General features: G+C 34.6%; 1 protein-coding gene across 6 annotated transcripts in view; it reads right to left on the bottom strand.

Annotated features, from left to right (window-relative positions):
* HIVEP1 (HIVEP zinc finger 1) overlaps positions 1–16,968 on the bottom strand; it is a 146,380-nt gene that overhangs the window by 44,796 nt on the left and 84,616 nt on the right. For all 6 annotated transcript variants that reach the window (XM_058285228.2, XM_058285232.2, XM_058285229.2 and 3 more), the window contains one exon: positions 14,794–14,847. In XM_058285228.2, coding sequence (XP_058141211.1) covers positions 14,794–14,847 — 54 coding nt within the window. The remainder of the gene's footprint in view (positions 1–14,793; positions 14,848–16,968) is intronic.

Raw genomic sequence — 16,968 nt, 5'->3', positions numbered from 1 at the left:
GAAAAAGAATATAGATTTTAACAAAAAGAGACTACTGCTTATCATCTGAAGTTATTCTGTATTTTTAAACGTTATCATACGCATGTCTTATCCTCATAGAAATAAACATGTAAATGAAATATTCAACCTAAGACTGTCAATTAGTAAATGAAAACATGATAAATGACTGCTTATTTAACAATAACAGAAAATAATCCCAATAAAAATACAGCAGATACAGAAGAATTAAGTACTCAAATATTTGTGTGGTTAATGACTCATAGTCAAATACATACCTATAGAACTTTTTCATAAATGAAAGAAAAATTGCTAAGCAGCCAATGACTTCAGAGAAATAATTAAGACTGCAAGAAGGCAGGAAAAAAAATTAAATTCAGAAATAAATAAAAAATAAAATTTAGAAATAAATTGAAGACAAAATTAAAAAGTCAATCTAATCAATAAACAAATGTTCTTAGACATGAAAATGGGTAAGGTATAAAAACAAAAAAAACATTTAAAACTGTAAGAACATTACGTTTGAACACTTGAATGACATGTAGATTTTAAGTTAAGTTCTAGGTGAAACCGACCCAAGAAGGTGAAAATTTGAATAGGCCTCTTCCCGAGAAAGAAATAAGAGTACATTATTCAACACTACACATACTATTCTCCTGTTCTCCTCCTCTCTCAAACACACAAACTTTAACTCGTAGAAGCATTTCCAGAATATTAAATACACAGAAATGTACCTATTATAGTCAATGAAGTCCTGGCACATGAAAAAAAAAAAGTAAAAGCTCAAGGGCAATCTCAGTGCGTGGCACTGCCACCCAGACAGCTCACAAAGCCTCTTCTCGTATCCAGTTACCAATTCTGCTCATTCTTTCTCTAAAACATCATTGCTCAAATATGTCCTCCAGTGAACGATGGAGACAGGAAGCCTGGGTGTTAGTCCTGGTCTACCATTTATTAGCTTTGTGACCTTGGTTAAGTTCTGATATTGCGTCTTCATCTGTAAAATGCAGATAATGGTACCTCGTGGGGCTGTATGCTGGGATTATTTGAGATAATGCATGTAGGGAGCCTGGCATGATGCCCAGAACAACAATGTTAGCTCCTTATTATTGATGCTGTTGATATTATCGTTGATACTAGAATAAAATGGCTATACCAGCATGTCAGCATGTATTTTCCATAATACTGAATGGCCAGAATCAGCACTGGTTTTTGAGTTATTAAAAATTCAGTGAAACTATACATTTAATAGCCTTTAAGTTAAAAAAATTTAAAAATATATATAGATTTATTTTATGTTTTGTAATAATTTCTAAAATGCTAATGTTATTCTAATATTTGGAAATAAAATTAAGAACTATTATTTAAAATAAACTGAACACTATTAAAATAAAGAAAATTAAACTAACAAAAAAGAAAATAATACTCAATCTCTTTTACAAGAATATCCCTAAGAAACAGTAGGGTGAGATATCAACATTGGGTCACAGGTACATTTTTTATGATAAAAGTTCAGGTAAGAAAAACGTGACTCTACTTTATTCAAAAGAAAGGAGAGGAGATAATTGTTCGTATTTTTCTCTAACTATAGCTTCAGTTTTGCTTGATGTTAAGGAGATGTTTTTGAAAAACTGTGTGGTTTTTTTTTGGGGGGGAGGGGTAGGAGCTGCATTTTTTTTAGCAACAAGTTCTATTTCTGTATCAAAGAAAGCATTTCCAGTGCCTTTATCATTTAGTTTCCTCAAGTATATAGAAATGCTAATGTAGAATTAACTACATATATCAATTTCAACAGTAATGTTCCTAGTCTTCTTGTTTTAAAAATCAGAATCACCTGAATCTCTTGTACAATAAAGGTTTTACTTTGCTGATTACCATTACTCCTCCATGAGATTACAGAGGTCTAGAAGAACTTTTTCAGGTTAAGTGTGCTTTTCTTTTGTTGATTTCTAATTTCATTTCATTGTGACTGGAAAACATATGTTTTATCATTTCATCCTTTTAAATTTACCAAGGTTTGTTGTATGGATAAGCACCTGGTCTACACTGGAGAATGTTCCATGTGCACTTGGGAAGTATGTGTATTCTGCTATTGTTGGGTAGAGTGTTTCTACAGATGTCTCTTAGGTCTAATTGGTTTAAAGTGTTGTTCAAATCTTTTATTTCCTTATTGACTTTCTGCCCAGTTGTTCTATCCTTAATAAAAACTGGGGTACTTAAGTCTCCAACAGTTTTTGTTGAATTGTCTATTTCTTCCCTCATTTCTGTCAGTTTTCGTTTCATGTGTTTTAGGGCTCTGTTGTTAGGTGAATGTATGTCTATGATTGTTTTATGTTCCTGGTATATTTACCCTTTTGTCATTATAAAATATCTCTTTATCTTTAGTAACTTTTTTTTTTAGTTTAAAGTCACTTTTGTTTGATATATAGCCACTCTGGCTTTCTTATAGTTGCTGTTGTTTACATGACATAGTTGGTTTTTGTTGTTGTTGTTTTTTGCATTACATATATTTTGTTATCCTTTTACTTTGTCTATGTGTATCTTTGAATCTACATATGTTTCCTATAGACAGCATAGTTTGATCTTGTTTTTTATCCACTATGACAATCTCTGCCTTTTGATAAGATTGTTTAATCCATTCATATTTAATGCTATTATTATTATATCTGGATTTATGTCTACCATTTTATTTTTGTATTTTTTTTTTGTTCTTCTATTGTTCCTTTATTACTTTCTTTTGCATTAAATGAACATTTTCTAATGTTGCATTTGAATTTCTTTAATGATTTTTTTGCTATATATATTTTTGAGTTACTTCCCTTTGTGTTTGCTCTAGGGTTTATTATATGCATCTTAACTTATCAGAATCTACTTCCGATTTATACTAACTTAATTCCAGGGAGACAGAAATTTTACTACTATAGAGCTTTTTTCTCTATTCCCCTGTTTGTGGTACTATTATTATACCTATTACATCTATGAATATTATACCCCAACAATACAATATAAAGTTATAATTATTACTTTCTATAATTTATGTCTTTTAAAGAAGCTAAGAGGAGAGATAGTGTATATTTATAGCATTTGCCATATTAACCTTTTTTTTTTTTTTTTTTTTTACCATTTTGATATTCACTTTTGCCTGGCTTCTATTAACAACAAGCACTTCAGAGAAAGTGGTAAAAGTAACCTTGTACTTCAAGACAGGTTCTCTTTGGCTATGCTACTGCCAGGTTAGCAAAGAAGCTAATAGATGTCAACAGTTGATATATGGTATTACAAAACAGGCACCTTTTCTATTTCTGTAACTTGTTTGAATGTCTTATAATAAGGTTTGTAAAAAAAAAAAATAGTGAGTTCAAGAGGCAAAAGTTAAAAATCCAAATGTTACTAACAAGATCACTGACAAGTGACAATCAAATCCAATACTCTTATTTCTGCAGTTTTAAGAAAATCACCTGAAGAAGGTTAATTCAGCCTTTGATTCAAACAATTTTACAAAGTAATGGTCACAGTTCCTTGCCCTAAAGGCCATTCAAACTTATATCCTTTTGCGTCACTCTCATGGGAAAGATTCCAAAGACCTTGGTGATTTTTCTAAGTAAGTCCCAAGATCTCTAAACTTAATTTAGATATGTCTCTCCCTCCTCTAGTTTAATCCACAAGAAAAACATAGTATAATAACAATTGCTCTAGGCCACGATGTGCTGAAGACACAGTTCTGTTAGATATTCAGGAATTCTGCAAGTCATCACCACTGGTAGCTTGAAATTGGCCATGGTGGAAGTATGTGACCACATGGGCAAAGGCTACAAATCAGAAAGGCTTTTTTTCCCCCTCATGGAGAGCTGGTTACACCACTGACCCTAAGTTGATAAGAAAAGTTTAAATTGAGGGCAAAATTTGTCCGTTTCCAAAACATGGAAATGTGCATCTATAAACACTTCTACTATGAAGGCTCTTGGGTTGTACTATTAAAACTTCAGAAATTTGGGATCCTCAATTCTTTAGGGCATCACAACATCCAATTCCACCAGGTTAACTGAAATACTTAAAATAGTATTATAAAGTAACTATATTGAGAGACCACAGTCTTAGTCTTAATGTCCAAATAAAGTCATAGGGATTATCTTGTAGTCACTGGCCATAGTCCCTACTAAGGGCTAGAGAGTAGAGTCTTTGATTTTGTTAGAGTGACATACATAAACTCTTGGTATGTGACACTGCACCAGATAATTTAATACAATGAACAGTTAACTCCAGCTAGGCAAATCTGGACCTGGAGGAATTGTGAGAAGAGTGGCATGGCGGGTGAGAGGATGGGGGAGGAGCGTGGTGGACGAGGGTCTTCCAGGCCGTGCTATAAAGTTTGGTCTTCCTAACAGGAGCCATGGAAAGCCACTAAAGGATTTTGGTAAATGTTACCACGTGGCTATCAACGTGTTAGGTGGTGGGCCTACCGAAAGCAACACTCTCAACAGAGCCAGAGATATGGAAATACTCCCCCTTATCTTCTCCTACGTAAACCGCTGAACGCCCAATACAATCTCTGACATGGTCTGCTCCAAACCATTTCCTGTTTCTAAGTGGATAGACGTATAATGTGTGTATGTGTATAAATGTATGGGTATATAATGGACATTTACTAAACATATAAATTATGTATAAACATTTACTGTACGCATTTGTTTTCATTTAAATGTTCTTCGTCTTCTTCCTACCCTCCCCTCCTCATCCACAGACTCTCACTCCTTCTAAATCTTTTCTTGAATAAAAGAGCTAGAATATAAAACTGTTATGTCCTGTAGCTTGGTGGTCAGAACAAAATTTCAAAGTATCCTCTGGAATGTGGTATTCTTTTTATATACAATATAGCTCCACAAAATACACTCCAAATAGTGAAACAGTAACAAAAGAATAGCATATTTTGGTGAAACGGTTCTGTGTTGTTTCCTGGTCTGTTTTTCTTTTTAATTTTTAAAATATATTTTCTAGAATTTTTCAGCAGTTGTTCAGCTGTCTTCAATTTATTCCACCTCCATTCACTTTTATTTTCTATACTTTCTCCCTCAAATTATATTTCTCAGATTCATACAACACATCCACTGCCTTCTCTGATGTGAGGAAACATGAGAAAATGAACAAGTCACTAGCAAGTAACAGAGAGCCAAGCTTACTGTGTTGTATTTTGCCCTGTACATATAAAATACAGCAGCAAAACTGGAGAAAAGCTTAAATAACTCAATAGCAACACATTTATTCTTTTAAATCACCCAGTAAGATTTTAATACCAAGACTTACGGTCATAAGGCCAATTATCCAAGAAACCAAAATAATAAATTAAAAAAAAAACATAACCTACATTTTTTCCCTTATCATTCTTGCCCAAATCCCCAAAAGAAATGACAGAATAAGATCCATCCTTTTGTTTTTCCAAGTCCTCTGGGACCCCGTCTGAAAAGCAGCTGAAATCTACACATTATGATCTCATCATAAGATGAAGCAATAGACATAAATAATACTTATTTAACAGACTCTAAGACAAACGTTTTATAAACATCTCAATCTCCTTGAAATCAGGATGCATCTTTAATCAATTGTAAGAGCACAGTGTCATAACTTAATTGGCAGTCATTTTCTTCTTTCTCAATGGTGCATAAAATCATTGTGCACCTTACAGTCAATAGCACTTTGAAGTCAATGAAATATACCATCAAAATTCAAAACAGGGGCGCAGATGTGCCTCAAGCAGTTTAGTGCCCACCTCCCAAATGGGAGGTCCTGGATTCAGTTCCCAGTGCCTCCTAAAGAAGACAGACAAACAATAAGCAGACTTTGAGCAAAAATAACAAGCAGACAATGAGCAAAAACAAATGAACAGGGAGCGGATGCGGCTCAAGCAGTTGAATACCCGCCTCCCTCACAGGAGGTCCCAGATTTGGTTCCCAGTGCCTCCTAAAGAGAAAAACAGAAAACAAGCAGACAATGAGCAGAAACAACGAGCAGAACACACGCTCGTGAGCAATGAGGGAGTCGTCGGGGGGGGTTGAAAATGTAATACATGCTTCATTTAAAAAAATTTTCAAAAGAATAAAATGCAAGCCTATCTGTGAAGTGTCCTATAAAAACTCATGTTAGCTCTTTAAGTCTTTAATAAATGGCTCAGTACATAGTACTGACCATTGTCAGGAAATCTTGAGGATTTTTACCTTTCGTATTTTGTAATAAGCAACATTTTACATTTCTGCATTTAAACACAGCAAGAGAATAAAGTCATTTATTTTAAATCAATATACTAAAAAATGCCTTGTTGATTTACCATTATGCAAATGTTTGTAAAACTGGCACAGCCTACCTGAAAGGCAATGTTTAAATACTGACACGGTTGACATATGATACCATCAACACAGGTACATGGCACAAATAAGTAACACATACAAAACTAATTTTCCTGTGATTCAAGCTCATAGCATTATCTATAAGAAATGCTTTACAGGGAAACGGACTTTGGCCCAGTGGTTAGGGCGTCCGTCAACCATATGGGAGGTCCGCGGTTCAAACCCCGGGCCTCCTTGACCCGTGTGGAGCTGGCCATGCGCAGTGCTGATGCGCGCAAGGAGTGCCGTGCCATGCAAGGGTGTCCCCCGCGTGGGGGAGCCCCACGAGCAAGGAGTGTGCCCGTGAAGAAAGCCGCCCAGCGTGAAAAGAAAGAGCAGCCTGCCCAGGAATGGCACCGTCCACACTTCCCGTGCCGCTGATGACAACAGAAGCTCACAAAGAAACAAGACGCAGCAAATAGACACCAAGAACAGACAACCAGGGGAGGGGGGGAAACTAAATAAATAAATAAATCTTTAAAAAAAAAAAAAAAAAAAAAAGAAATGCTTTACAAAACCTGATTTTTTAAGTAATTTGATATTAAAGAAAAAAGGAGATGACTTTATTTTTTTAGAAACAGAAAATGTGTTGTTCTCTCAAGGGGAATTTATTAGGCACTGTTATCAGTCTGCATAAAAGCTTATGAGTTTTTATTTTGTCATTTCAGATTTTATGATAGGATGAGCAAGGGTTTTAAGCTGAAATATACTCCAGTAAACTCCTCTCAGCTAGCACAAGCTGGCAGGTTCCTTCAGGGTTTAGACTTTTTCCTTTCTATCTATTTCCCAGGGCTAAAAAAATAAAAATAAATTTTTTTAAAAAGGCTGATGCATAATAAATATTTACTGAATAAATGAACTAACAACTTTACAAAGAAAACATGATGAATTTTGGGGGGGGAGGCATTTAACAGCCACCCTCTGGCTATATCAATTGTGAGCTTTCATTTTGTAAATTGTTAATGCTCTTCTAAGTTTATAACATTTTACTTATGACAACCAGGTTTTATCACACATCTTTTCCCCCAGACTGTTCTAAAATACTTTTTATCTTGCCTTTTAATATATTAGCATTATTCATATTAATTTTAAAAAATATGACCAACCTCTCTATGATGCCACAAAGGTTAATCTTTCTTAGAAAGGCCATCATCACCTCTAATTTCTAAGAATATTTTTGTATTTTTAGGTTATTTATCGCACTTGGCAGAATTTTTATGGACCACAGTGTTACTGGCATGAAAGCATAGCCTTATTCACATAAAATATTCTTCCAAATCAGTATTCACTTAACTTATAAAAAAAATTTTATTGAAGTATATCATTCATATGTGAACACACATAAACAATAAGTGTATAGTAAAGATTGTGTACTTACAAAATAAACATACATAACATCACACAGGGGTCTCATACATCACCCCTCCACCAACTCTTTGCATTAGTGTGAAGCATTTGTTACAAACTATGCAAGAGCATCGTCAAATTATTACTAACAACTATATTCCTTACCTTACATTCGGTGTGTTTTTCCCCCAACCCATAGTTATTTTTTTAAAATATATTTTTGTTACAGATATTGTGAACTTGCAAAACAATCATATGGATGTGTAGATTTCCCATACAGCCCCACACCCTGGTGGAACATTTGTTACAGGTTATGAGACAATATCATTAGACTATTACCACCAATCACCACCCATGCCAAATGTATGCTACGGACCATGATTGGTAGTATTCACTTAATTTTAAAATACCATAAGTGGTCATTTAAAAAGAGGGAAAAAATGGGGATCACCATATATTTCACTCTATGGAAGCTCACTTATATTATAATGGAGCTTTAAAAAAAATCTAGGAAAATAGGTGAGCGAACTCTAGTCTCATTTATACACTAATTATAGAGTTCTTAATCCAGTTTTCTGCTCCTCCTCCATCTGTCACTCACTTCTGAACTACGTGGTCTAGTTTTACATAGAAACCCAATGCCCCTTCACGCCCCTCAGGCCACAGAGGGTCTCCTATGATAACAGACCCTCCTAGTCAACTGACTGCTGAGGGCAAGTCTGAATGAATGCCATTCAGTTATTCGCCCAGTACAGATGGTTCAATGTGTTTCTTCACCTACATAACAATTTATATAGATACAGGACCTATTAACCTGACATATATGGTAAAAAGTGAGAGTAGATTAACAAAAACTATTTTTCCAACAAAAATTTTCTGAGAGCTGCAATACAGAATGTCAAAGTGAAACCACCGCTGATGAAAGGAGACTGCTAGTAAAAACGGCAGTGTTTCAGGCTTTGGGTGTTTAAGACAGAGTATTGTAAAAGACCTCAATGCCACCTGGCCTAAAATCCCCACCCTTTTCTACACCCATTGTTGGAATTCTAAGGATTTTATTGTGAACCATCTCAACATTTTTGAAGTGACAGTTAACATAATCTCAACACTCAAAATATAATTTAGGACAGGGGTACCAGTACTACAGATTTAGCCTTGACTGGAACACCAACTCTTACCCAGTGATGGGGAAGGATGATATCAGAAAAACACAGCCAGGACTTGGGCTTGAATCCTCCTCAAGCCACTCTCTGGTTGTATACCTTTGGGTATAGTTATTTAACAGTTTTCAACTGCACCTCTTCCATCTGTACAGTGGTAAATTCGTTTGTAAAATGCTGAATATCAAATTTTTAACATACAATCTAGGAGTATTTTCATAGAACATTCCCTGAAAAGTTTGATTTCATAGTATTCAGGAAAAAAAAGAGGAAATAATGTTTGAAGTCCTGTATTTTTTTTTAAATTAACATCACAAAGTAATTAAGTCTGATATCACTAACAAAACCAGGCATAAAATCCTCATCCATATGGGAAAAAAAAATCTATCACTAGAGTCAGAAAAACCAGCAAAGAAACTAATGAAGCTGTAGATATAAAAACCTATATGGTCTAGCTAAAGTAACACAAGGAAATTAATGGCCTTAGGTCATTCTTTGAAAAAGTATAAAGGTTGAAAAATGAAAAGTCAGGCTTCAAACTCAATATTTGAATAACAGAATAGACCCAAAGGAAACAAGGAGGAAAAATAATAAAGAAAAAAATTCAATGAAAATGGAAAGGATGCTACAATAGACAAAAACAAAAGTTGGTAGAATAAAAAGAGTAAAATGGACAAATCTACAACAGGACTAATCAAGGAAAAGAGAAAAGGCATAAATGAACTTTATCAGCAAGAAAAATGGGGACACAACTATAGGTTCAGTAGAAATTAAAGAGAGGAAGGTAATACTATGAATAACTTTTGGCCAATAAATGTGAATACTTAGGAAATGGCTAAATTATAAGAAAAATAAAACTTACCAAAACTGATTGGAGAGAAAAGAGAAAGCTTGAATAGTCCATCATTAAGGGCATTGAATTGGTAGTTAAAAATCTACCTCCATAGGTCAAAATATGTTCCAAGATATTTTACATCTTTACAATATTCAACAATCACTTCCTTGGGAAACAGGATGGTATAGTCTCTTGATCATTCTATTGAGCTAGTATTGCCATAAGACAAAATCAGGCAAGGAAAATTATTTAAAAAATAATACAGACCTGTATTTCTTGACCATGAATGCAGAATTCTTCAACAAAATATTACCAAACCAAATGTAGCAATATGTTTAAAAAGTCTAAACAGTATGATCAAATTGATTTTATCAAAGAACTGGAAATGAGGGTTAACATTAGAATAAAAGGTTAAAAACCATAAGATCACCTCTACATATGAAGAAAAAGCATTTGATAAGAGGTACCCTCATAAGCTAATAACAAATAAACTAATCATCCTCCTTCCTTGTCAGAAAAAAAAAAGGTAAACATCATTTTAATGGTGAAATATTAGCTGTGTTCCTTTAAATACCAAGACAAGGATGTCAACACTACTGTTTTGTGCCAGCATTTTACTAGAGCCAACTCAGTAAAACAAGAAATATGAATAAAAGGAACAATGACTTAAAAGATGAAACTAAATTTCCATTACTCTAGCTGATATGACTTTCTACAAGACTGTTGTGGTAATCTGAGTCTTTTGTGGACCGCAGGAAATTATGTTCTTGGACTGGTCCTTTCCTGTGGCTGTAAACCTATTCTAAGTGGGACTGTTTGATTAGGTTACTTCAGTAAGCAATAACCCAGGGCGGGTCTTAATCCTCTTGCTGGAGTCCTTTATGAATAGATGAATACGGAAAGAGGGGGCTGCAGAGACACAGAGGAGCTCTGAGAGGAATCCCTAGAGCCTGAGAGAGGGTCCCCAGAGGCCAGAATCGATGGAACACAGAGGAATGGAGAGAGGCCTCCAGAAGCTGAGCGAGGATACTATGGAAACCAAGAAGCTGAAAGCGACAAGACCCAGAGTAGCCTGACCTTGATTTGGACATTTTCATGGCCTCAGAACTGTATGCTTGCAACCTAATAAATCCCAATTGTAAAAGCCAACTCATTTCTGGTAGAATGCCTTGGCAACCTTTAGTTAACTAAAACAACTGTCTGTAAGAAAATATGAAAACACCTATAGACAAATTTTCAGAATGAGTAAGAATGCAGCAAGGTGGCTGGATATAAGATCAATATACACAAATATACTGCATTCTTACTTGCCAATAATAAGAATTTGAAAATAATATTAATTAAAAAATTTAACATTATCAAAAAATAAAGTTCCAATAAATCTAACAAAATATGTACAAGATTCATATAGAGAATAAGACAATAAAGAAATCACCATTATCAGAAATATACTATTTTCATGGATAAGAAGGCTGAAAATTGTGAAGATGGTCAATTTGCCCCCAATTCACTAAAATACCCAGCAAAATTGCAACAAGTTTTTAATAAGCCGAATCTAAAATTTAAACGGACAAACAAAAGCCTAAAAATAATCAAAACACTCTGGAAAAAGAATAACTTGAGGAAATTTGTCCTAATATATATCAAGACAATACAGCTATGGTAATGAACATATTGTAATACTGGCACAGGGATACCCATAGTAGAAGAACAGTATATGTATATGGAAAACTAATATAAGACAGATAATAATGGGGGAGGCTACTCAATAAATGTTGCAAAGTTAAATCCACATGGATTTTTAATCTGAAATGAGATAGGCAAAACTTTTAGCTGATGCATACCTTAGAAAATTCACATGTGTGTACCAGGATATGGGACTATGTCAGAGCTGAACTGTCTGTCATAGCAAAAAGGTAGGAATCCATCAACAGGGAAATGGAAAATAAATCATTTCACACAATGAACTATTACAACAATGAAAAGAAATGGCTACATGCAACAACATAGATGAGTCTTAGTAATAATGCAGATAGAATGAAAAAAAAAAGCTGCAGAAGACCATACAACATAATTTCATTTTTAAAAGATCAAAATCAGGCAAAAGTAAAAAGCACATATATGATTTCTTTTTTAAAGCACTTATTTGATGAACACAAAATTGAGGACAGGAAACACCTCTATAGTGCAGATAGTGGGATGAAGTGGAGACCAGTGAGTGGGCAGCAACATTACTAATAATGTTCTAGTTCTCAAATCATATTGTTACTATGTTTCATAATTTTTGTTACATATATTAACTTATATATATCAAATATGACATAAAAATTTTAAACTAAGCATTAAAGTCTATTCAAGAGACAGTAGGTAAAACCTCTCCTTATGAATCATCTAGGTATATGTGTTTCTTCCCACTTACTCTGTATATATTTCATTACAAGAACTGTGGCATTAACTCTTTATTTTATTTAAATCACATTCAGAAATTTTTGAATGAACACAAGTGTCAAGCACAGTGCCTGTTAGGAACAAGTAGATAGCATGATAGGGATGTCATGGAGAATTGTGTGAATGCTGCACACTGCATTTAACCCCAAATTAAAATCAAAACAAATGAAATCAAAGTGATATGATTTTAATTCACATGCAGAAATAAGGACTAAAATAAGTGCATTAACATAATTTAATGCACTTCTTTACTCTATTGGTATATGATGGGCAAAGTCAGTTTCTATGCCACTATATTACATTAACCAGATTAACCTTTCCTTAAATTTTTAGAAATCAGGAAAGACATATTAATCGATGAGAAGATTTTTTTTTTCTTTTTCATTTAAAGAACCTATCACTACACTAGATGCTTCTGAATAAAATAGTAACTTGTCCTACTGACTAAAAAACAGGAGAAAAGGGGAGGAAAAAAACTTCAATAAAGGACCACAGAATTTTCAATAGAGAGAAAGTCTTAGAAAACCATTACCAGTATAGGAAAAAAAGCCAGATTTGGTCAAATTTACAGGGAAAATGAAAACCAAAAGTATGTCAGAAAAGAAGTGAAAAAGGAATCTGTCAGATATGACTTGTGACAGATAATCAAAAAAACAACAACAAATGACTCTGTTTTTAAAGTACATGCTTTGAAGGAAGAAATAAATTTCTTTTAATAAAATAGAAAAACTCAGCAAGAAAAGATTTGAGAAATCTCAACACCTCTATTAGGCTCAAAGATTTTATCACATGCTGTTAAAGAGGAACTGGTATTATTCCTTACACTTAAGAAGAAAACTATTTTCTTTTTAATTTGCGTGTAGAAATGAAAGCCAAGTAGTAATTCTAAGAAGTGAGCTGCATAGAGCAATGCTTACTTGGTATTCATCCTAGGTCTTAAATAAGTGTAGCCTGCCATATGCAGCCCACTCAATTATTCTGAACCTCATTATCCAATCTCTTTTTCTAGATCCTTTGTTTCGTTTCCTCCTATCAGGCATTTAATTCACTGTTCTTAAGACTCTTTTCCATAGGGGTAAGAGAGAAGGAAAAGGAAGACAAGCACAAATTTATTTTGCGACATGAAGCAGCTTGAAACCACTACTAGATATGAAAAAGGCTGGCTGAGAGGAATGAGATTTTAAAAGTAGGGCCTCTTAGAGCCGAGCGTCTTAGATGCTTTGTGCCTACAGCAATCTGGGGAAACCATCTTCGGTCAACCTTTCAAAGGAACGGCATATCAGCGTAGACTTCTCTATTCTTTATTTTCTTGCCAGGATGTCATTAACGGGTCAGCGATGACATGAACCTCCCAGAGTCCCCATGGAAAGAGAGGGTGGGGAGAAGGTGGGGGAAAGACTTTGTAGTCGTACGTGACAGTGTAACTATTAAAACCAACCCCAAACAATCGCGGAGTCTTAAGGCAGGCAGGTCCAAGGGAGGGAGAACCTGGAGAGCTAGGAATTATGTCCCCTCACGATCCCTAGTCAGTAACCTAACTAGATGTAAAATATATTAAACAAACAAACAAACAAAAACAGACTTTCAAGCAGAATCCTACTTGGCTGGCTAATTTATTTGCCAAGATATTCCACTGTAATTAGAAGGTATAAGAGTGAAAAAATAATAATAAATCATGAAAGATAAATAAAGACGATTCCAACTATTTTCCCACAATATTAAAAGAACACCATTTTATTTATTTCCAGAAAGTGATGGAACACTATCCAACTCACTATCTTTCCCTCCTCCTATATGTTGTTTTATAAATTTAAAGTAATTTTAATACTATCTGGAAAAATAATCCATATGCTTTCTATGACGAAAACGCATTTATTCAAATTTTTATTTTAATAAAAAGTTTTGCCTATTATAACTAGTGAAAAAACAGAAAGACATATAAGAAGTTAACTCATCTCACCTGCCTCTCCTTCCACCGCTGTACATCTATTTGTTTATAAATCCTTTTATATTTCGTCTAATACTAATAAGCATACACATGTGCATATACATACATACAACTTACTTGCTTTTTAAAAAAGGGATATTTTACATGCTACACTGCAATTCCATTTCTGCCATGTAACAACAAATCATTAGTGTCAACTGAAAAATTTTTAAGCTCATAATATTCCAAAACGTGAATGCACTACAGTTCATTCCACTATTCTTCCGCTTAATTGGTGTTAGGAAATTTGAGTTGTTTTCAGGTTTGTGTCACTCCAGAAAATTACTGCATCACATAAATTCACATCTGCACACACATGCATAAACACATACCCAAGTGCATGCAGCCTTTAGGCTGGTACTTTTATTGCTATCAGGCAATCTCATATACAGGACTTTCAAAAAAAAGCTGCAGAAAGCTTTCACACTCCTACCAGGGAATATGTTAATATGTAAGAAACAATTACAGAATGAGATATGCAACTAAAATATTTCATGAGGCAAAGTCTCTACTTTTAAAAATATCAATCGGCTTAAGGTGATTTTCAGTTTTGTGATTTGTTTATACTGATTGACTTAGGCTGTAACTGTACAGGGATCTCTGCAAGAATAAAATCTGTATTAGGGTTGATTTTTAACTTACCTTTTTTTGAAACTTCTGCCCCATTAAGTTCTTTTTGTGCTTCTTCAATTTTGTCTAAGAAAAAGAAAAATTTATAAATCAATTCAAGAGAGACAAATAAGAACACAGTAAAGCAAATATACTAATTATAAATAGTGCCCGATACATAGTAATAAGTATTTGTTTTATCCTTTTTTTATTAGATATTTGTTGAATGATTTATGAAATAAATTTAAGTAAACTGCCAGAGCAAAATAATATTTATATTTTTACTCATTTCTTAGTCACAAGGACAACTTCCAATTAACCGTTCTGTAGTACAAATAAATAGTGCCTTTAAAATACTGAAATATAGCTAAAAAAAAGTTTACTTGCCTAATAAAAGTATCTAAAAGTAATATTTTCCTTATGGAAACACTTGAAAGTGCCCAATAGGGGATTCTTGTTAGAAAGATGAAACAAATGCCCACTGGCTTAGGAACAAGATGAAGCAAAGTTCACAGAGGGCCTAAGGCCTGAAACAAGGATGAGAGAAAGAGAAGAAAGGATGGGCAAACAAGGAAAGGAGAAGCTGACAGCGTGAGGCCACTCAGTGCTGCCAAGCTTGGAGAACCCACTACAGTATCTACTCAGTGTGGGGGGCAGAACACTGCTTTAAAGAGCTACCACACAGGATGGATACACTACAGAAATGCTGCTTCTGGACCCAGTGGTGAAATATGAAGGTGTAACCCAAAAGCAACAATAAATGGCCTCTGGAGCGGACGGGGGAGGCTGGCAAGTGGGGTTCAGCCCCTTTGGTTCTTCCACCTGAGGCTTCTCGCAGCAGACTTGACTGCTGTAAATACATGCTTGTCTGACTTTGGTGGAAATAATTCAAATTTTAAAAGGACATACGTATTTGATGACTATGACAGTAACCAAGTCCAAATTGAACACACTGGTCTAAGTGCTTATTGTAACGGTAAAATTTACAAAATTCCCAGGGTACTAGTTTATACAGAATTGAATACACTACCAATAATTCTATGGCATTTTAAAAATGCCATGAAAACATAATTTAGATTTAAATGCTTTCAAAATATTGTTACTTTAGCCACAGTGATGATTAATTAGCCTTTGCCTCTGGTAATACACCAGCGGGCCCAGGAACCGTCCCCAGTGCTAAACCTGCCAGCACTCGCCACGGAAAGCGTGCCCCAGACATGGCATCCTACTCCAAAGAAATAAAAGGCACAGAGTCCACCTGGGCCCTTCAAACTCTGGTCTACCTGTCTCCTCCTTCCCTATCAGCTTTGCAGTAAAAAGAGAAATTCACAGAATGTGCTGATCCCACTTCCTCCAGTGGCATATTGATCCAAACAGCCTGCTAAATCAAGGCAGAGAGGGAACAAGAGAACAAAGGAACAAGCTAGTCTGAAATATTAGACATGATAGCTCAGCACCCGTCAAAAATAACATTTCAGTCCTGACAAATCCATCCCCCACAAAAAGGTCCTACTTGCTCCCAGTTAATTATCGGATCTAGATGAAAATTCGGAGTGGAAGCCGCCTTTGGAAAGAACACAATTTTTCTGATTTACAAACTTTATTTTTCATTAAATGATGAATGAAATTGAAAATCCTGAAGAAGGGGAAAAAAAACAAATCCACAAAACCACATACTGATAATGCAGAAAGCGTGTCCTGCATTCAGCAGTAATTTTGTTTTAAAAAAGAAGAACAGCAAATGCATGGACACAATCTATGTTAATATAAGTAACAGAAGGACAAGGGCCACAGGTTTGGTAGAATGCGAGGCTAAGCACACTGCAGATGCTCAAATTGTAAATAAACAAATCACCTCATTTAAATATAAAAGTTTTATTACCAAAGCACTATTATTTTTCTGCCAGCAGTCTGCTCAAACTTTAAGAGTCATGAATGATATATATGCCTATATTATACATTTATTCACAGTGATAATGACTGTGCTTAATAAAGCTTATGAACACACATAATTTGACATCACATAATAAAAAACAACTTTTTATTAATAGACTCAATTGTGGCTCAAAGCAACAAAAACTCATGATTTCACAAACACTTAAAGAATAGCTGCTGCTTAGCACCTTACGGTTTGGCCGCCTTCTGTTTGCACCATAACAAAACAAATTCTTACAAAAATCGACTGAGTCTAACATTTACACCCTTTGG

The sequence above is a fragment of the Dasypus novemcinctus genome, chromosome 22, assembly GCF_030445035.2.
Source record: "Dasypus novemcinctus isolate mDasNov1 chromosome 22, mDasNov1.1.hap2, whole genome shotgun sequence".
Taxonomy (NCBI): domain Eukaryota; kingdom Metazoa; phylum Chordata; class Mammalia; order Cingulata; family Dasypodidae; genus Dasypus; species Dasypus novemcinctus.
Note: the sequence above shows the minus strand (reverse complement) of the source record. Positions and strands in the feature narration are given on the sequence as shown.